The sequence below is a fragment of the Callithrix jacchus genome, chromosome 16, assembly GCF_049354715.1.
Source record: "Callithrix jacchus isolate 240 chromosome 16, calJac240_pri, whole genome shotgun sequence".
Taxonomy (NCBI): domain Eukaryota; kingdom Metazoa; phylum Chordata; class Mammalia; order Primates; family Cebidae; genus Callithrix; species Callithrix jacchus.
The window spans coordinates 687,637-708,742 of record NC_133517.1 but is presented as its reverse complement, the minus strand read 5'-3'; the positions used below and the strand labels follow the sequence as shown (position 1 = coordinate 708,742).

The following is a 21,106-nucleotide window of genomic DNA, read 5'->3' as shown; positions in this document are numbered from 1 at the left end:
ACACATAAGCACCCAGCCTTGCCAATTTTACCTCCTATTTCTCGTGTCTCTTTCTTCTGATCCCCATCATCTCTTATCGGCATCATTGCCAAGAGCTTCACACCTGGTCTCTGCACCCAGTCTCAGCCCATTCAAATCCATCTTTCAAATGCCTTCAGGCGGTCATTCTCACATAAATTTCTTCTTGTCACCCACCATCCCTCCACTCCTTAGTATCTTTTAGTAGTTCCTGGTTGCTTAGAGTCAAAACCCAGTTCTTGGCCCAGCATACAAGCAAGGCCCTCTGGAGTCAGTCTACTGGCTCCCTAGCCAGCCCCGTTTCTGTTTAGACTCTAGAACACAGATGTGTAGAAAAGGAGCATATGTCACTCAGACCTTTAGATCTGTTCCTGAAAACTTGGTTTCTGCTGTCCCTTACCTGATCTAACTCTCTAAAATTCCACTTTTTTTTTTTTTTTGAAACGGAGTTTCACTCTTGTTGCCCAGGCTAGAGGCAGTGGCGTGATCTCGGTTCACCGCAATCTCCACATCCTGGATTCAAGGGATTCTCCTGCCTCAGCCTCCCAAGTTGATTACAGGCATGTGCTACCATGCCTGGCTAATTTTGTATTTTTCATAGAGACATGGTTTCTCCATGTTGGTCAGGCTGGTCTCGAACTCCCGACCTCAGGTGATTTGCCCACCTCAGTGTCCCAAAGTGCTGGGATTACGGGTGTGAGCCACTACACCCGGCCTCTAAAATTCCACTCTTTACCCAGCAAACGCCTATCATTTCTTTAAGATTCACCTCCTTCAAAGAAACCTGACCTCCTGTCACAGCTACTGTGTTGGGGGCCATTTTTTAACGTTGCAGGAGCATTCCGCACAAATAGTTATCATCTGAGTCATTACAAGTTGGGGCTTCATCTCAAAAAAAAGGAAAATGTAGGCCAGGTGCGGTCGCTCACGTCTGTAATCCCAGCACTTTGGAAGGCCGAGATGGGCAGATCACCTGAGGTTGGGAGTTCGAGACAAGCCTGACCAACATGAAGAAACCCTGTCTCTACTAAAAATATAAAATTAGTCGGGCATGGTGGCGGGCGCCTGTAATCCCAACTACTCAGGAAGCTGAGGTAGAAGAATTGCTTGAACCCAGGAGGCAGAGGTTGTGGTGAGCAAGACTGTGCCCTTGCACTCCAGCCTAAGCAGCAAAAGTGAAACTCCATCTCAAAAAAAAAGAAGAAAATGAAGTATTAACCGAAACCTTATACCCATAGAACAGCAGCTCCATACTTCCCCTCTCCCCAGCCCCTGGCCACCAGCATTCTACTCTCTGCTTCTGTGGGTTTAACTATTCTATGCAGTATTTGTCTTTCTTTCACTTAGCACAATGTCTTCAAGGTTCATCCATTATCCTGATTCATCAATTCTGTCACGTACAGCAGGATTTTCTTATTTTTATGGCTAATATTTCATTGTACACACACACACACGGCAGGATTTCCTTATTTTTACTGGTAATATTTCATTGTATACACACACACACATATACATACCACATTTTCCTTTTTTTTTGAGCCACCACATGGCTAGATCCAGACGTCCGATATTATCAGGGCTCTCTCTCCATCTCAACGCCCCTCAGCTTCATTGTACACAAAGGATCTCTGCATGTAGTAGGCAAAAAGCTGCAGGGAGCCCCAAACGCAGCTGTGCTGGCTTAGCTGTACCTGTTCATATGGGAATCTCAAGGATGCACACGGGGTACAGGGACACTGTGAATGAGACCCGCCCGGAGTAATGTACAGGGGAGAAGGGGTGAAGGTGCCCATATTATTTGGGAGCCAATGCTCGGTAGACAGAAGCTATAGCTGTCACAGTCCACCGCCAGTGCTCTCAGTTTTTGCTTTTTAAATACCTGCTGTACTTTCACGTTGGCATTATAAGTAATGTCTATTTCACAGTAGTTCAATCATCCAATTATAAAAACACTTGGACTAATTTAACCAGACTGTATGGGATATCACATATGAAATGTCTTTTTGAAGTCACGGCCATTAAGGGGAAAATAATTAGCTATCTTTATATAGCATCCAGGGAGAGGAATCAGAACAAGGTAAGTCACCTGAGATAGCTCGCTGTGCTTTCATTTTCCATCCCCCAGCTGGACAAACAAGTACAAGAGTACATTGAAACTGTTGCATCACTTTGCAGAAATAAAGCACCAAAAGGGATCTCCCAAGACTCTAACTCCTTCCAGTCCTTATTTTAAAGTTGGAGTCTAAAACATGACCAACCAGTAACTATCCATTCTACCACTGCTGGTCCTCAACCCATGGAATATTTTTTCTTTATATCTTAGCTCCTGAAGAGCCAAGGACGACATGTAACACACTGACAAAGACATATCCAAGAAAAACTATGTCATGAGTGCCTACTAGGTGACAGGCATTCTTCTGGATGCTAAAGATACAGCAGTGAACACATTTCCCACAAGAACTTACCAACTCCACCTCTACTAAGTTACAGCTGTTGGTTATCAAATATAGCCATGATTATGAGTTGTTTTTTCCACTCTACTTCACTATTACTTTTTACTGACTTCAATGTACTTAAACATTGTTCAACATAATGTTTCCATTACTTCCTAGGAATCTGTCAGTAACTCTGTCCTATTTCCCATGAGGTCCCATTCTTAAGGATGGTCCTTTTTCATATGTGGCTTTTTTTTTTTTTTTTTTTTTTTTTTAAAGATAGAGTTTTCCTCTTGTTGCCCAGGCTGGAGTGCAGTGGCACAATTGGGCTCACCTCAACTTCCGCCTCCTAGGTTCAAGCCATTCTCCTCCCTCAGCCTCCCATGTAGCTGGAATTACAGGCATGTGCCAGAATGCCCAGCTAATTTTGTATTTTTAGTAGAGTCGAGGTTTCACTACATTGGTCAGGCTGGTCTCAAAGTCCTGACCTCAGGTGATCCACCCACCTCAGCTTCCCAAAGTGTTAGGATTACAGGCATGAGCCAAGACACCTGGCCTCATATGTGGCTTTCACTAGTAATTCAGTGATTATCCCCATCGTGTTTCCCAGTGGGATATACAATTCATCATGAATGGCTAATTTTCTACAAGTAAATAAAGTGGAGATAGAAAACAATTATTTGTTTTTTTAAAATTTTATATAGAGACAAGGTCTAGCTATGTTGCCCAGGCTGGCTTCAAACTCCTGAGCTCAAGCAAGCCTCTTGCATTGGCCTCCCAAAGTGCTGGAATTACAGGCATGAGTCACCTCACTGGTCTGGCTTTTTTCCTTGAGATAGGGTCTCATTCTCTTCCCCAGGGTGTTGTACGGTGGTGTAAACGTAGCTCACTGTAGCCTCAATCTTCTGAGCTCAAAGGATTCTCCTGCCTCAGCCTCCTGAATAGCTGAGACCACGGGTATGCACCACCATGCCCAGCCAGTTATTTTTATTTTTTACAGAAACAGTGTCTTACTTTGTTGCGCAGACTGACCTTGAACTCCTGGGCTGAAGCAATCCTCCTGCCTCAGCCTCCCAAAGTGCTGGGATTACAGGTGCGAGCCACCAAGCCCAGCCTGGGAAGAACTACTGATTAAAACTCTTTAAATCACAACTCTAACTGTAGTTTTTATTTTGAGAAATATGGTTGAGCATCGAGCTCAAGTCTGTAATCCCAGCACTTTGGGAGGCTGAGGCAGGTGAACTGCATGAGTCCAGGAGTTTGAGACCAACCTGGGCAACATGGCCCATCTCTACTAAAAATACCAAAATGCTGGGTGTGTTGGCGTGCACCTATAATCCAGCTATGTGGGAAGCTGAGGTGGGAGATCACTTGAGCACAGAAGGCGGAGGTTGCAGTGAGCAGAGATTGTGTCACTGCACTCCAGTGAGGGCAAATGAGTAAGACTTTGTCTCCAAAAAAAAAAAAGAGAGAGAGAGAAAAATAAAGTCCATTCAGATTCCCAAATTACAATTTGACCCATAAGGACAACCACTATGTAGCTATGAAAATTCAAAGCATAGCCTGTTATTTCTTTTGCTATCTTGTTAATACTCAAAATAGCTGCCATTTGTAAGATGTATATATAGGTTTAGATGTCTGGGGGAATATAAATATTTCCGAATTTTTGCCACGGCTTAGCAAAATTTATAAACCAATGCTCATCGTCACTCAGGTAAGTTAGAAAACCAAGATTGTTACTTGCTGCTTTCACAGGATGGTTCTTCATTATCTGTATTTGTCTAATTCCTTTGTTCATTTAACACAGTTACTTTGCCCTGAAAGTAAATGTCATAAAATATTACCCTTAATATTTACTTCCAGTTACTTTATAAATGTCTAGTACTGGGCCGGGCGTGGTGGCTCACCTGAGGTCAGGAGTTGGAGACCAGCCTGATCAACATGGTGAAACTCTGTCTCTACTAAAAAATACAAAAATTAGCAGGGCGCGGTGGCAGGCGCCTATAATCCCAGCTACCTGGGAGGCTGAGACAGGAGAATTGCTTGAACCTGTGAGGCAGAGGTTACTGTGAGCTGAGATTGTGCCATTGCACTCTAGTCTGGGAGACAGAGCAAGACACTGTCTCAAAAAAAAAAAAAAAAAGGCTAGTATTTTCCAGTAGCAAGACTTACAGTTTGGTCTCACGTTAAATTAAGTTTACACATGGGATGCGCTCACATATTTACTCAGAACCTGCCACTGCATCCATTACCAGAGGACCAGGAAAAGACAAGTCTGTGGAACTGCTGACTACTAGTTTTTACTGAAGACCAGGCTTCACTTAAAACTGTAATTTAGAAATACCTCAGCAGCTGAGGGGAGAGGGGATGTGTAGTTAAACAAAAGATAAAGCAAGCTTCAATGTCTAAATAAAATGACACAATGTGATATATGTTTAACAACAAAAAAAAACTTTATTGAATTACAAATTTTAAAATAGATTACTTAATTTAAAAGTGAGATTATTTTATTCTGAAACTCATTCTTTCAAAAATGTACTTTAGTTTTGAAATGATAAAACAAAATCTTCAACTATGAACTGACAACATAGAGGTGGGTTGGTACCGGTGGCCCAATCCTTAACATGGACATTTTAAAATGCTGCTTTCTGTATTACAACAAAATAAGAGACTGGAAAAAGGGAGCAAAGGAGAGTGCAAAGCATGTACGGAGGTCTTTCTACGGTTGCCTGGCAGAATGAATCAGCATAAAATGCAGACTTTGCAACAGTGGCCTTTAAACAGTGCTAGAGCAAGTGTACCCTAAGGAACCTACGTAAAAACTGTTTGTCTTACTCCAAACAGAAAAAAATGGTACACACTTTAACAAGAAGAAGAACTTAATTGTAACATCTGTACTGTAAAGCTCCTTGCAATAGCCCATATGTTCAGTTTGTTCAATAATCTCACTCATTGACAGAAAAAGTCAGCAAATAAGACTTAAGACAAAAATATTTTCTATCAATCTCCACATGAAAAGACCACAGAATTAATGATTTACACAATCCTTAAGATTAATCCTTGGTCAGTATAGATTTCTGAATCAAAATCGAATCATGAACTGTTTACAACAGCTACACCATACTAAGATGCTAAACATTTTCTTTCCAGTATGTCTTCCTACGGGGGAAAAAAATAGTGGGAAATTTTCATCTTCACCTGTGAGGGGATTTATGAAAAGCCTTCTAAACTACAACAGTATTCTTCTGCAAAACTAAAACACATTATAAAGTCAAACAGGTAAATTAACTGCAAAACCAAACTGATCTCAACAAAGTCTTGTTCCCAAAAGTAAAATCTATTAAGAACAAGTAATATAACGTGTACAAGAAATGATAAGGGTTACAGATGAAAAATAATATCTAATATTCGAAGCTTGCAAACATAATTAAAATCAAACTCATAAGCTAGCTCAAATATTATGTACACTTTAGATAAGCTGGTCAAGTATTATTTGAATACACACCATATTTGGTAAACCTAAAATTATATTAACTTTTCTCCTCTTTTAATATTTGTAGTTACAAGCCAATACGGAAGAAAATGTATTTTCATTCATGTATTAATAACAGAATTTCTACTGTGTATGTTTCACACTGTAAAAAAAAGAAATGTTAAGGTATATTTTGCTTTAAGAAAGAAAAAACATTGGCTGGGTGGGGTGGCTCATGCCTATAATCCCAATACTTTGGGAGGCCGAGGCAGGTGGATCACCTGAGGTCAAGAGTTCGAGACCAGCCTGACCAACATGGTGAAACCCATTTCTACTAAAAATACAAAAATCAGCTGGGCATGGTGGTGCAGGCCTGTAATCCCAGCTACTCAGGAGGCTGAGGCAGGAGAATCGCTTGAACCCAGGAGGCAGAGGTTGCAGTGAGCCAATATCGTGCCATTGCACTGCAGCCTGAGCAACAAGAGCAAAACTTTGTCTTAAAAAAAAAAAAAGAAAAGAAAAGAAAAAGAAAAAATATTGCCAGAAGTTTAATTGATAAAAGTTTAATATCAAGTTACTTATAAACATGGAAAAATATGTTTTAAAACAGATACCATACAATTATTATATAGTCTCCTTATAGATCTGAAACTGAGAAGGCATTTAAGGAAGACGTGTTAGGTCAAAACCAAATCTAACCCAAGGGATGTATGTTGCTTTAAAAATCTGATTTGCAGGAAAACTAGTTGCTTGGCCTAGTTTAAAGCTAATTACAAAATCTGTTTTCTTAATGGTCCAGATATTTTGCCAATTCTTCCAACTCAACAGAACTGTCAAAAAAGAAAAAACATTTTGTGAGACCTTTAAATACCAATAAGGTACATTCTGCATTTGATACAGCACTCACCTGATACTGCTTTGAAAATAGATGCATTTTTAAAAAACATGCTGTGTTTTTTCACACATGAAAACCACCTATCTTAAGTGTCTAACTTTTCCAACTTAGAACTGCTAGGAACATGTCACTAACGAACTTGTATAAAACAATTTTAGCATGTTTATTAAATACCTCCTTATAATGTTTCAAAGGTAAAAAAGTTAACCATTCCAAATTTGAACTGCTAAAATATGCCACACCCTAGGCATCAGCTTTCTATCCTAAATTGAACTTCCTTAAATTCAATTAAGTATTATGTCAAAACTTGTGTCACAAACCGAATGTATTCAAAACAAACTGCACTGCACATCTCGTCACCATAATAAAAATGATCCATCATGCAAAACAAATCCAAGAGAATAGGCCAAATTTGCTCAACAGGATTGAAAAAGAAGGTGAATGTCCCTCTCCTAGACCAAGGACAGCTTCTGCAACCTCAGAAGGGGAGGAAATACTGTTTCAAGCCATGAAGACACTTTCAATAGCAGTAAATCTTTCCAGCTCAGAACTAATTCTTTGTATGTAATAAAATGGGTACTGGGCCAGGCACAGTGGCTCAAGCCTGTAATCCTAGCACTTTGGGAGGCCGAGGTAGGCAGATCACCTGAGGTCAGGAGATTGAGACCATCCTGGCCAACATGGCGAAACGCTGTTTCTATTAAAAATACAAAAATTAGCTGGGTGTGGTGGCATGTGCCTGTAATCCAGCCACCTGGGAGGCTGAGGAAGAACTGCTAGAACCTGGGAGGCAAAGGCAGCAGTGAGCGGAGACAGTGCCACTGTACTCCAGCCTGGGCAACAGAGTGAGACTCTAATAAAAAAAAAAGAAGAAAAAAAAAAAGAATAAATAAAATAGGTACTGGCCCCAATCCTTTAAAGTGGAGTTGTTGAAGAAGCCAAATATATATCCTCAATATGGTTTGGGACTCTGGCCCAAATGGCTTCTAGTTCACTTCATGGTTTCTAGTTAACTTCTGATTTTCAGAAAATGCTTTAAGCTAAGTGAATACTTCAAAAAGCATTAAACTGAAAAGTCTATGTAAGTATAAATGAAAAACAAAAGAATTTTGTACAAACTTCAGAAAAACTAATAAAAATAGCCAGCATTTTTAGAACAGCAACAATTATCAGGCACACTAAATATATTATCTCTACTCTTCACGACTGGAAATGAAAGGTACTATTCACATTTAATATGTAAGAACAATTAAGCGCAGTAATGGGAAGTGGCAAGAGAGTTCAAAATCAGTCTGTATGATCCCAGAGACTAAATTCCTACCACGGAGGCCTCTGAACCTCACTGCCCTTATCATTCACATCTACGATAATAATTAAAATGTTTTTAATCCTGATGTGTACTTCTTTTCCCAAATTTAAATTCTATTCTTTTGGTTCACAAAATCACTCAAGAATGAATCATTTAAATAATATAAGCTTGCCTGTGTGGGACTAATTTCAAGAGCACACAGCCAATATGAAGGCTTAGTGAAAAGCCTAACAAACCACATCAGTGCTCATCCGTAATTTCTAAAATAAACACTAAAATCATTGGGTTTGATTTCAACAAGGGGAAAATTTTTTTTTCCAAAATCAAAATCTATTGAAACAAGTAATTAAACACGTACAGATTTTCTGGAAGTAAAAGAGTCATAACAACGTAATGAATATAGGATATATAGGATAGTGATATAATAATTAAACAGCTAAGATTCACTCCCTCTTTCCTGCACCAAAACAAATAAAGGTAGTAAAGTCAAGTTAATACCCTTTATTTCTAGTAGGATACAGAATAGTATATTCCAAGTAGGGACTACCAGAGTACTGGATAGTGTGAGCATATCTGTATATATTTAGATATCTAGATGGACCTATGAAAAGACCAGAAGAAATCATTCTATTATAAGCGAGTATAATATGAATCCAAGAGGGTCCATACCTTCCATCGATTTCCACATTCATTACAGACAACGAATGTTGTCATTGGTTCATCAGCACTACGGGTTTGCACCTGCAGTAAAATTAAGTTAAATATACTTTTTCCAGTACTATAAAAAAAACCCCACCCAAATAAAAATGCTATACATAAAAATATAGAATATTTAATACATATGATGGTACCACAATAAAATGAATAAAAGTCAGAAACAAGTTCAAATAAGCTAAATAATGTCAACAGAGCACATATTTCCAAACTTCACTTTCCTAAGTCCTTCTTTATCTTTCCTGTTTAATATATCCCAGATAAGTGGGAAAATCTTCTAAAGTCACACCTTATACTTTTTATAAACAGCTAATACATATTTTTAAAATTCATCAATAAGTTATTTGGATCTCAAAAACAATTTCATCAGTAAGAAGGACAGAAATGAATAAATTGAAACATGTGTCAATATTCTCTTACAAAATAAGATGTTAAAAAACATAACTGCCACAACTTTTCTAAGAGTTAGGCAGTATTCTTTGTAACCCAGAAACTTGGTATCTAAAAGATGGTAATTAAAAACACAAAAATACAAAGAATGTTTGAAGAGTATAATTTTGTAACAGCACATTAAAAACAAATATCCAACAGGGAAATAACATAAAGTAAGAGTATATCCATCTGATGAAATATTACACAGCCAGAAAAATGCTTACAAAGGTTTTTTTGTTTGTCTGCTGTTGGTTTTAAACAACTAAGAGGGAGAGAACTCCAGATGTATTTGGTTCCTTCAAGCATTTGTTCAGCAAGATTAAAAGTTAAAAATGGCACCAAACAAAAAATAACCAGAGACTAGCAGTTTAGGCAGGCTGCAAAGGACCTGAGATTTTGGAAAATGCTAGAAAAGGATCAAAAAGCCAAAATTGGCCAGGCATGGTGGCTCACATCTGTAATCCCAGCATTTTGGGAGGCCATGGAGGGTGGATCACGTGAGGTTTGGGGTTCGAGACCATCCTAGCGAACATGTTGAAACCCCCGTCTCCACTAAAAAAATAAGAAAAATTAGCCACGCCTGGTGGAGGGCACCTGTAATCCCAGCTACTCGGGAGGCTGAGGCAGGAGAATCATTTGAATCCAGGAGGCAGAGGTTGCAGTGAGCCGAGATCACACCACTGCACATCAGCCTGGTCAACAGAGGGAGACTGTCTCAAAAAAAAAAAAGAAAAGAAAAAACCGAAACAGGGCAATTTCAAGCAAGAACAAAACAAAAAGTCAAATAACTAGATGTTACTTCTTTTTGAATTGAAAACATCTCCTAAAATATACAGAAATAGTAGGAGAGAGATTTACTGGGAACAAAGCTACCTTTCAACAATATGAATAAAATCTTATTCTGAACATGGTAAAATTTTTATTCATAGATGTTCTTAATTGCGGATGACTGATAAATTTGTATTGTATATTCCTACAGATTAGTCATAATTAAATTATTTTGCCTGAATTGTAGGGTTTATAAAATGTTCATATTTTATGAAGTTCAATTCTAACTAGAGGAAATTTACTCTTCTTTTTTATTTTGTATTGTTTTGTTTGTTTCGTTTTGGGGATGAAGGTTCACTCCTGTTGTCCAGGCTGGAGTGCAGTGGTGCAATTTTGGCTCACTGCAACCTCCAATTCCTGGGTTCAAGTAATTCTCCTGCCTTAGCTTCCCAAGTAGCTGGGATTACAGGTATGTACCAACATGCCCAACTAATTTTTTGTATTTTTAGTAGAGATGGGGGTTTCACCATCTTGGCCAGTCTGGTCTCAAACTCCTGACCTCAGGTGATCTGCCTGCCTCAGCCTCCCAGAGTGTTGGGATTACAGATGTGAGCCACCAAGCCTGGCCTACTCCCACTTTTTAGCAAGGCTGTTTACAATTCTATGTAAAAATAGCAGCAGTATCTACTCTTAAGTTTGTCTAAAGGTTAGGGATGATTTGAAAAAAAAAATAATACATTAATTTCTCTGGAAACAGGAGGCATATTTAAATAGCTATTAAAATAATTTCTTTTTCTTTTCTTTTCTTCTTTTTTTTTTAGACGGGGTTTCACCGTGTTGGTCAGGCTGGTCTTGAACTCCCGACCTCAGGAGATCCGCCCGCTTTGGCCTCCAAAATGCTCGGATTACAGGCATGAGCCACCACGCCCAGCTAAATAATTTATTTTTCTAGCCATAAAAGATGGAAGTAAAGAACTTTTGTTTATCATGTTATATATACTTTGTTTATGAAATTAATTTGTAGATAAAAGAGCAAAATATTTTTATTATTTTTGTATAGCACTGATTTATGTTATGCAACTCAGATAGACTATTCTCTGGAAAAAGATAAAAATGCTGACATTATGGCACCTGAGTTACAAGAAGAGTATAAAATAGTTTTTACAGTATTTAATTCCAACTATACATAGAAAAAAATCATAAAATATTGCAGACAACAAAATACTGATAGCTGTTCTCTTTGGAAGGCAGCTTAATGAATGACTTAAATTTATTACTCATGTTTTTCTGTATTTTCCTAATTTCCTATAAGCAGTTACTACTGCAATTCCACTGCTGGGTACATAACCAAAAGAAAGGAAGTAGAGTCTCAAAGAGGTAACTGTACACACAAGTTCACAGCAGCTTTATTCACAATAGCCAAAAAGTAGAAGCAACCCAAGTGTCCATCAACAGACGAATGAATATATAAAAAGTGGTATGAACATACAATGGAATATTATTCAGCCGTAAAAAGGAGGGAAAGTCTGACATACGCTACAACACAGATAAACCTTGCAGACATTATGCTAAGTGAAACAGGCGCCAGTCACAGTAAGACAAACACTCTATAATTCTACTAATGTTAAGTACTTGGCATAGTCAAATTCTGAGAGATAGAAAGCAGAATGGTGGTTGTTGAGCTGGGCAGAGGAGGAATGGGGAGTTATTGTTTAAGGGGTAAAGAGTTTCAGTTTTGCAAGAGGAAAAGCATTCTGGAGACTGGATACAAAGCACTGTGAATGCTCTGGTACTGAACAGTACACTTAAAACTTACTGGTTAAGATGGGAAATTTGAGGTTATGTATATTCTACCACAACTACTTTTTTTAACTTAAAAAGAGAACTCAGTAAGAAAAAAAGCTGGCCGGGCACGGTGTCTCATGCCTGTAATCCCAGCACTTCGGAAGACTGAGGCGGGCGGATCACGAAGTCAAGAGATCAAAACCATCGTGACCAACATGGTGAAATCCCATCTCTACTAAAAATACATTAGCTAGGTGGCACACAGCTATAGTCCCAGCTGCTCAGGAGGCTGAAGCAGAAGAATTCCTTAAACCCAGGAGGCAGAGGTTGCAGGGAGCCAAGATTGCACCATTGCACTAGAGCCTAGTGACAGAGTGAGACTGTCTCAAAAAAAAAAAAAAAAAAAAAAGAAAGAGAAAAAAAGCTAACATGGGTTTTAAAAAGTTTATAAATTTCTGAAGTTCTAAACTGAAGAGAATTGCCAGAACCAAGGGTCTCAAAACCAGAAAGGTTATTTCTCTGAATGAAGATGACAAAGCATTATTAAAGTTAAATGTTATTCTTAAGTTTAAGTTGTGACAGGAACATAAATACGAACAATGCTGAATTTTAAATATGGTATATTGAAATGCAGTATGAGATGATAAAATCCCAGCTTATCACCACTTCCAAGATCAAAGCTTCATGACACCAGTAAACTATTAACGTGACTTCCAACTCAAAGGCCCAAAGGAAGACAAAGCAGCACCATCCTCAGAACAGCAGTATTCTGCTTAGTTAAGGCCTTGAGATAAAAATGGTTTGAAACCTCCAGCTATACTTTACATATACTTAATTCTGATATCTAGGGCCCCAAAAGTAGACATGATGAATCTTTTGCTCTGTGGGAAAAATTTTAATCTCCTCTGGGGTATACAGTAACCAAGAGTTAAACTTATTTCTTTTACATCTGTTATTTCCATAAGAACTCTGAGCATTTTCTTTTCTTTTCTTTTCTTTTTCTGAGACCAAGTCTCACTCTGTCACCCAGGCTGGAATGCAGTGGCGTGCGATCTTGGCTTACTGCAACCTCTGCCTCCTGGGTTCAAGCAATTCTCCTGCCTCAACCTCCCAAGTAGCTGGGACTACAGGCACCTGCCACCATGCCCAGCTAATTTTTTGTGCTTTTAGTGGAGATAGGGTTTCACCATGTTAGCCAGGATGGTTTCGATCTCCTGACCTCGTGATCCACCCATCTCGGCCTCACAAAGTTCTGGGATTACAGATGCTCACCACACCCGGCGGAACTTTGAGAGTTTTCTGTCTGAAGAGAACACTGCGATTCTAAGAAAATCATACTGCCGGCAGAAGCAGGATGACGAAGGGAACGTCATGTTTGGGAAGCGTCGTAATAAGACACACACGTTGTGCCGCCGCTGCGGCTCTAAGGCCTAACACCTTCAGAAGTCGACCTGCGGCAAATGTGGCTACCCCGCCAAGCGCAAGAGAAAGTATAACTGGAGTGCCAAGGCTAAAAGATGAAATACTACCGGGACTGGTCGAATGAGGCATCTAAAAATTGTATACCGCAGATTCAGGCATGGATTCCGTGAAGGAACAACACCTAAACCCAAGAGGGCAGCTGTTGCAGCATCCAGTTCATCTTAAGAATTTCACCGATTTAGTCATGCAATAAATGTTGTGGTTTAAAAAAAAAAAAAAAAAAAAAAAAAAAAACATACTGCCTTCAACTTTAGGCTGCGTTATTTCTGCTAAAAGAAACAAACTTGATATTTATGACTTTTTGTCTTAGCTATCTGTAATTTGATTAGATATCACTTCTACTTTGTACATTTTAAAGACACTTTAGCTTTTAAATAACTTTCTATTAATACTTAATATTTTCTAATATATGGCATTTTTAGGGTACAATTTTTATTGCTAAGATATTTCTACCTGGCTAAAAGAAAAAAGAGTAATTTGACAGGGTATGGTGGCTCATGCCTGTAATCCCAGCACTTTGGGAGGCCAAGGCAGGTGGTCACAAGGTCAGGAGTTCGAGACCAACCTGGCCAACATGGTGAAATCCCATCTGTACTAAAAATACAAAAATTAGCCGGGTGTGGTGGAGGGCACCTGTAATCCCAGCTACCCGGGTGGCTGAGGCAGGAGAATCATTTGAACATGGGAGGCGGAGGTTGCAGTGAGCCAAAATCGGGCCATTGCACTCCATCCTGGGCAAGAGAGTGAGACTCTGTCTCAAAAAAAAAAAAAAAAGCAATTCAAACTCAGAATTTTCCCAAACCACTTTTTATCAATGTTGATGCATTTTAGTAACAATTAGTAGTAAAACTGCTACAAAATCAAACATGAAAATACCCAACTGTGAATAAATGAGATTTCAAAAAGGTAAAAGACATCAGATTGGTTAAACGAAGTACATCTGAAAATGGAGATTACATGCCTATAAAAAGTAAAAAGAGGCAGAAACTCATATAACATTCTACCATATGTGTTTAGAAAAAGGAAAACAAAGATAGTTTCATGTATACACGTAAAATACCTAGGAAGTTCCACAACAAACTGGTAACCTTGCTTTACTTCCAGGGAGGGAGAACGAGGTGGCCACAGGCAAAAGTGGGAAGGGAATTTTCTACTTATAACCTTTTTTACCTTTTGAATTTTTAAACCACAAACATAACTACCAACAAAATTTTAAAGTAAAGCCTCCTTTAGTTTAGTGATGGTATTTTTGCTTAATTTTCTATCATTGAGAAAATTCAATTTCCCAAATCTACAGTCTGAAACATAGTAAGTTGTCCCTTAAGGAGATAATTTAGAGTTTACAGCAGATGACATAGCACAAAAACCTATTTGGCAAATGAAATGAAGACAGTCATAAAAACAATTTTCACACAAGCACATGCAACCGTAATAACTATAACATGCTTTTCAGCTGTTGAAGAATATCATACATAAATGTAAGTTATCAGTGTTACAAAAAGGAACAAGTTTTCCAGAAGCCAGGTAAGCTGAAAATACCCATAAGCCATGTCAGGGAGGGTGAAGGACTTTCCTTAAAGTATATAGTCTGGCAAAATAAAAAGGATTCTGGACAATTTACCTAGTAACCAATACAACTATTTATGAACTGTTAAAATAACATGGTCATTTTATTCATTCTTATATTGTATAAGTTGTATTTGACCTAGCTTTCATACTATTTCCATGAGAGTATAAATATATCAACTTATTTTTAGTTAACTAGAATCAGTATTAAGAAAGCATTCTGGCCAGGCACAGAGGCTCATGCTGGTACTCCCAGTACTTTGGGAGGCTGAGGTGAGAGGATCATTTGAGTCTGGGAATTGGGATCAGCCTGGACAACACAGCAAGACCGCATCTCCACCAAAAAAAAATTTTTTTTTAAAGAAATCATTCTTACACTTAAAAAAGAAACCTTATCTCCTCTTGAATTAGTCCCCAGTTATCCACGGGCTTTCTTTCCATGGTTTCAGTTACCAGTGGTCCAAAAATATTAAGTGAAAAATTCCAGAAATAAACAACTCATCGGTTTTAAACTGCACGTTGTTCTGAGTAGCATGAGGAGAGCCTGTACTATCCTACCCTGTCCCACTTGGGATATAGATCATCCCTTTGTCCAGTGTGCATTACTGTATATGCTACCTACCCATTAATCCTCCATATCATCAGGGCTCGATGAGACAGGACCACCTGAAGCAGATGAGCCTCCTTCTGACGGATCATCAGAAGGTCAACAGCAGCCTAACACTTAGTCACAATGATGACATCATTCATTTTGCTTCATCTCATCACATGAACAGAGGTGAGTACAGTACAAGATATTGTTGTGGGAGACAGAAACTACATTCACATTACTTACATAACAGTATCTTGTTATAATTGTTCAATCTGATTAACAGTTATTGTTGTGAATCTCTTTCTATGCCTAATTTATAAATCAAACTTAACAGTAGTATGTATAGGAAAAAATACGGTATATACACGGTTAGGGACTATCTGTAGTTTCAGGCATCCACTCAGGGTCTTAGAACATATCTCTCCATGGATAAGTGAGGGACTATTATGCTGGAATTATCTTTGCTATTTATTTTAAAACAGTAATTGCAAGCATTCTTAATATAAAGTAAGAATCTATAAATAATCACAAACCTGTGTGTAAGTGCAATTCTTCTTTTTACATTTGCCACATGTGAACAAGTCAGTCTGGGTCCCACCAGTCTTGGCCATCTGATGCTCTCTGATGGCTTCTTTGGTCAAGTTTTTCCGCATCTCTTTCAGCTCATCACTAGCCATTTCCTATGAGGGAGGGGGCAATACCACTCATTTATAGACACCTTCTAAATATATCCTGAATGCTTTTATGCTCGATTAGCCTAATAATAAAACACATATCAACCTTTAAAGTTTTAAAAGCATTAAACTAATACTTTTCTTCACAGGCCTTTTAAGAGTTTAATTTCTTTAAAAATTTTTTCTTTTCTCTTTTACTTTTTTGTTTTTTTTTTTTTTGAGACGGAGTCTCGTTCTGTCGCCGGGCTGCAATGCAGTGGTGAGATCTTGGCTCACTGCAACCTCTGCCTCCCAGTTTCAAGTGATTCTGCTGCCTCAGCCTCCCAAGTAGCTGAGACTACAGGCATGCGCCACCATGTTCAGCTAGTTTTTTGTATTTTTAGTAGAGATGGGGTTTCACCGTGTTAGTATGGTCTCATCTCCTAACCCCATGATCCACCCCTCCCAGTCTCCCAAAGTGCTGGGATTACAGGCATGAGCCACCGTGCCCAGCCTTAAAATATTTTCAGAGTCTTAAAAGCTTATATGTGAAAATTAGATTTAAGTATTATTTAAAGTCTAATTTTCATTAGACTTTGCAAAGATTATGACAGTGAGCGAAATCTAACATGGCTAACTCCATCTTGCTTCTAGTGTCACAGGCTGGCTATCTTCCCATTCCTGGGCACAGGCCAACCTAAGCATGGGAGGAATTTAGTTTATAATTTAACTTTGATACAAGGATGGTAACAGTCCTTCCCTAAAAGTGATCCCTCCTCTTTCAGAGCCTGAGATCACCTTTGCAAGACTAATGAAAGGCCAGATTAGGATTATGGGAAGGGTCTGAACTCTGCTAAAATGTACGTGTAGTTTCTATAAATCCCTCACTGCTCAGGAGTCATGTGGCAAGAGCGCACAAGGTATGTGACTTCCCTAAGTGCCCCTATAGGTAACATTATTATTGTAGAACCTCAGATTGGTTTTTCTGAGATGTTTTTCAGACTGAGCCCTCTAGAACTCAGGCCCCTCACCCAGAGGTACAGAAGGACCAGTTCCCACATCCCTGTGATTGCAACCCAACCAATCAACACAACCCATTCCCTAGTCACCCAGGAACAGTCACCACCAAACTATCCTTGAAAAACTCTAATCTCCAAGTCTTCAGGGTGACTGACTTGAGTAATAACTTCATCTTCTGCATGGCCAGCCTTGAGTTAATAAAGCTTCCTCAACTGCAAAGGGCAACCTCAGAGAATTGGTTTTGTCTGTGCAGTGACAGAAGAAGCTGTCAGGTGATTACACTATGAACATTGTAAAACTACAGCAATGAGCACCTCTAGTACCAGATTACAGCCTCTAATACCACCGCCTCCACCCCACCCCCAAAAGAAGTCAGGAATCTCTGGAGGAATGAATGTCTGATTCCAGTTTTGAGGCAAGAAATGTACAGAATATGCCAGGGTCATCTTCCGTGCTGGTTTTTACTAGCTACAGTCCTACTTTTCTTTCTCTTACTCTGCGCTATTGTGCTTCATTTTATTGTCCTTTGCAGATACTGCATTTTTTTTTTTACAAATTGAAGGTGTGCAGCAACACTGTGTTGAGCAAGTCTATTGGCATTATTTTTCCAACAGCATGTGCTCATTTCATGTCTCTGTGTCACATTTTGGCAATTCTACAGTATTTCAAGCATTTTCACTATTATTATATCTGTGATCAGTAATTTCTCATGTTTTGAGAAATCATCATTGTTTTGGCGGCACCACTAACTGTGACCATACAGGACAGTAAACTTGACAAGTGTGTGTGTTCTGACTGCTCCACTCTTTCCCTGTTTCTCTACTTCTCTTTGGGTCTACCTACTCCCTGAGAAATGACAATACTGAAGTTAGGCCAATTAATAACTCTATAATGGCCTCTAGGTATTCAAGGACAAGGAAGAGTCAACGTGTCTCTCACTTTAAATCAAAACCTAGAAATGACTAAGTTTAATAAGGAAGGCATGTGGAAAGCTGGGGTAAGCCAGAAGGTAGGCCTCTTCCACCAGTTAAAGTGCTACTCCAGTGAACAAATGAATAATGATCATAATAGCCTTACTACTGATATGAAAACGTTTCAGTGGCCTAGACAGAAGATCAAACCAGCCACAACATTCCATTAAGCCAAAGCCTAATCTAGAAGAAGGCCTAACTCTTCAATGCTGCGAGAGACGAGGAAGCTGCAGAAGAAAAGTTAGAGGATACAAGAGGCAGGTTTGTGAGGTTTAAGGAAAGAACGTAACACAGTGTAAAATGCAAGGTGAAGTAGCAAGTGCTGATGGAGAAGCTGCAAGTTATCCAGAAGACCTAGTTAAGATCATTCATGCAGGCAGCTATTCTGAACAACAGGTTGTCAATGTTGATGTAAACTGGAAGAGGGTGACATCGAGAACTTTCATAGCTAGAGAGAAGTCAATGCCTGGCTTCAAAGCCTCAAAGGACTTTGAAGGACTCTCTTGTTAGGGGCTAAGGCATCTGGTGACTTCAAATTGAAGCCAACACTCATTTACCATTTTGAAAATCTTAGGGCCCTTAAAAGAGTTATGCTACATCTACTCTGTCTGTGTTCTATAAATGAAATAACAAAGCCTGGATGACAGCACATCTATTTAAAGCACGATTTAATGAATATTCTAAGCCTACTGCTCAGAAAAAAGATTTCTTTGAAAATATTCCTACTCATTGACAATGCACCTAATCATCAATATACCTAGTCATCCAATAGCTCTGATGGAGATATACAAGGAGATTAATGTTGTTTTCATGCCTGCTAACAACAACATTCATTCTGCAGTTCATGGATCAAAGACTAATTCTGACTTTTTTTTTGAGACAGGGTTTCACTCTGCTGCCCACATTGGAGGCGCAATCTCAGCTCACTGAAACCTCCACCTCTCAAGTGATCCTCCCACCTCAGCCTCCTGAGTAGCTGGGATTATAGGAACATGCCCCCATGCCCAGCTAATTTTTTTTTCTTTTTGGACAGATGGGAATTCACCATGTTGCCCAGGCTGGTCTCCAACTCCTGGGCTCAAGCAATCTGCCCATCTTGACCTCCCAAACTGCTCGGATTATAGGCATAAGCCACCATGCTAAGCTGACTTTCAAGTTTTATTATTTCAGAAATACATTTTGCAAGGCTGTAGCTGCCCAAGGAAAAGTAATTCCTCAGATAGATCTAGGTAAAGTAAACTGAAAACCTTTTGGAAAGGATCACCATCCTAGATGCCATTAGGAACATTAGTGATTCATTGGGAAGAGGTCAAAATATCAACATTTAGAAGAGTTTAAAAGAAGTTGACTCCAATTATCATAAAAGACTTTGAGGGGTTTGACTTCACTGGAGGAAGTAACCACAGAGGTGCACGGTGGCTAACACCTGTAATCCCAGCACTTTGGAAGGCTGAGGCAGATGGATCACCTGAGGTCAGGATTTCGAGACCAACCTGGCCAAAGTGGTGAAACCCCGTCTCTACTAAAAATACAAAAATTAGCTGGGTGTAGTAGCAGGCGCCTGTAATCCCAGCTACTCGGGAGACTGAAGCAGAAGAATTGCTTGAACCTGGGAGGCGGAGGTTGCAGTGAGCCAAGATCACACCATTGCATTCCAGTCTGGACGACACACCGCAACTCCATCCCCCACTCACCCCTACTCCAAAAAAGAAAGTAACTGCAGATGTGGTGAAAAAATGAGAAGGAAAATTAGAAGTGGAGCCTGAAGAGGTGACTGACTTGCTTCAATCTTATAATAAAAGCTAAACAGATGAGTTGCCTCTTGTGGATGAGCAAAAAGTGATTTCTCGAGATAGAACCTATTTCTGGTGACAATGCTGTGAACATTGTTGAAAGGACAACAAAGGATTTAGAACATTACATCAACTTAGTTGAAAAAGCAGCAGTGGCATCTGATAGCACGAACTCCAATTCTGAAAGAACATCTACTGTGGACAAATGCTGCTAACAGCATCATAAGCTACAAAGAAATATTTCATGAATATTTGCTCCATCAGTACAGCAAACTTCCCTGTCTTATTTTACAAAATTATCACAGCCACCTCTACCTTCAATAACCCTAACCAGTCAGCAGCTGCCAACATACAGGCAATGCCCTTTTCCAGCAGAAACAGCATGACTTGCTGAAGGCTCAGAGGATCATTAGCAATTTTTAGCAAGGCGTATATTGTTTAGCAAGGTATAAGGTGTACACTGTTTTCTTAGATATAATGCTATTGCATTCAGCAGATTATAGTATAAGCATAACTTTTATATACACTGAAAAGTCAAAACTTTGTGTGACTCACTTTATTGCAATATTCACTTTATTGCTGTAGTCCACTCCAAACTTGCAATATCTCTGAGGTATGTTTGTATATGGAAGAAAAATCCACCCTCTTGAATGTTTACTAAAATGGTGAAATTATAGATACAACATAGCTATTACCTATGAACAACCATGTCTATAAACAGCAAGCTATGAATTTCATTTTTTTCCATAAGTCCCTATAAGGAGAATCGCTTGAACCTGGGAGGCAGAGGTTGCAGTAAGCTGAGACAGCCATTGCACCCCAGCATGGGCGACAAGAGCAAAAATAAAAGAAATAATCAGTAAGATGTGACCCATTTTATAGTGTTTAACCATGAAAAAGGGTTGGCACTCACGAAGTGTACTTGCAATTAGAGATTCAACTCTGGTTCTATAAGAATTCATAAAAAGTAAAACACTTTTATTTTTGGACAATAATTTAATGTAATCACCCTAAAATCATGGAAGCAGCTTTGTTTGCTCAAAGTATTGATGATAAAAAATACAATTACCTTAAGTATTTGTCTAGTATATATCAGAATAACTAATGGAAATTTATTACATATGCAATATTTATATAGTACTCTAACATGATAACAGGCTCTACACTTCACAACATGGAATCACATTACAGAAACCTCAGA

The 21,106-nt window shown here is 38.9% G+C and overlaps 1 protein-coding gene and 1 pseudogene across 6 annotated transcripts in view; one reads left to right on the top strand and one right to left on the bottom strand.

Moving 5' to 3' along the window:
* Positions 1–4,883: 4,883 nt before the first annotated feature.
* TCEA1 (transcription elongation factor A1) overlaps positions 4,884–21,106 on the bottom strand; it is a 58,245-nt gene continuing 42,022 nt past the window's right edge. For all 6 annotated transcript variants that reach the window (XM_035276457.3, XM_078352450.1, XM_035276455.2 and 3 more), the window contains 3 exons: positions 16,002–16,148; positions 8,799–8,870; positions 4,884–6,755 (listed from right to left, as the gene is read on the bottom strand). In XM_035276457.3, coding sequence (XP_035132348.1) covers positions 6,747–6,755; positions 8,799–8,870; positions 16,002–16,148 — 228 coding nt within the window. In that variant the 3' untranslated portion in view covers positions 4,884–6,746. The remainder of the gene's footprint in view (positions 6,756–8,798; positions 8,871–16,001; positions 16,149–21,106) is intronic.
* LOC108588618 (large ribosomal subunit protein eL37-like) lies at positions 13,178–13,536 on the top strand (annotated as a pseudogene).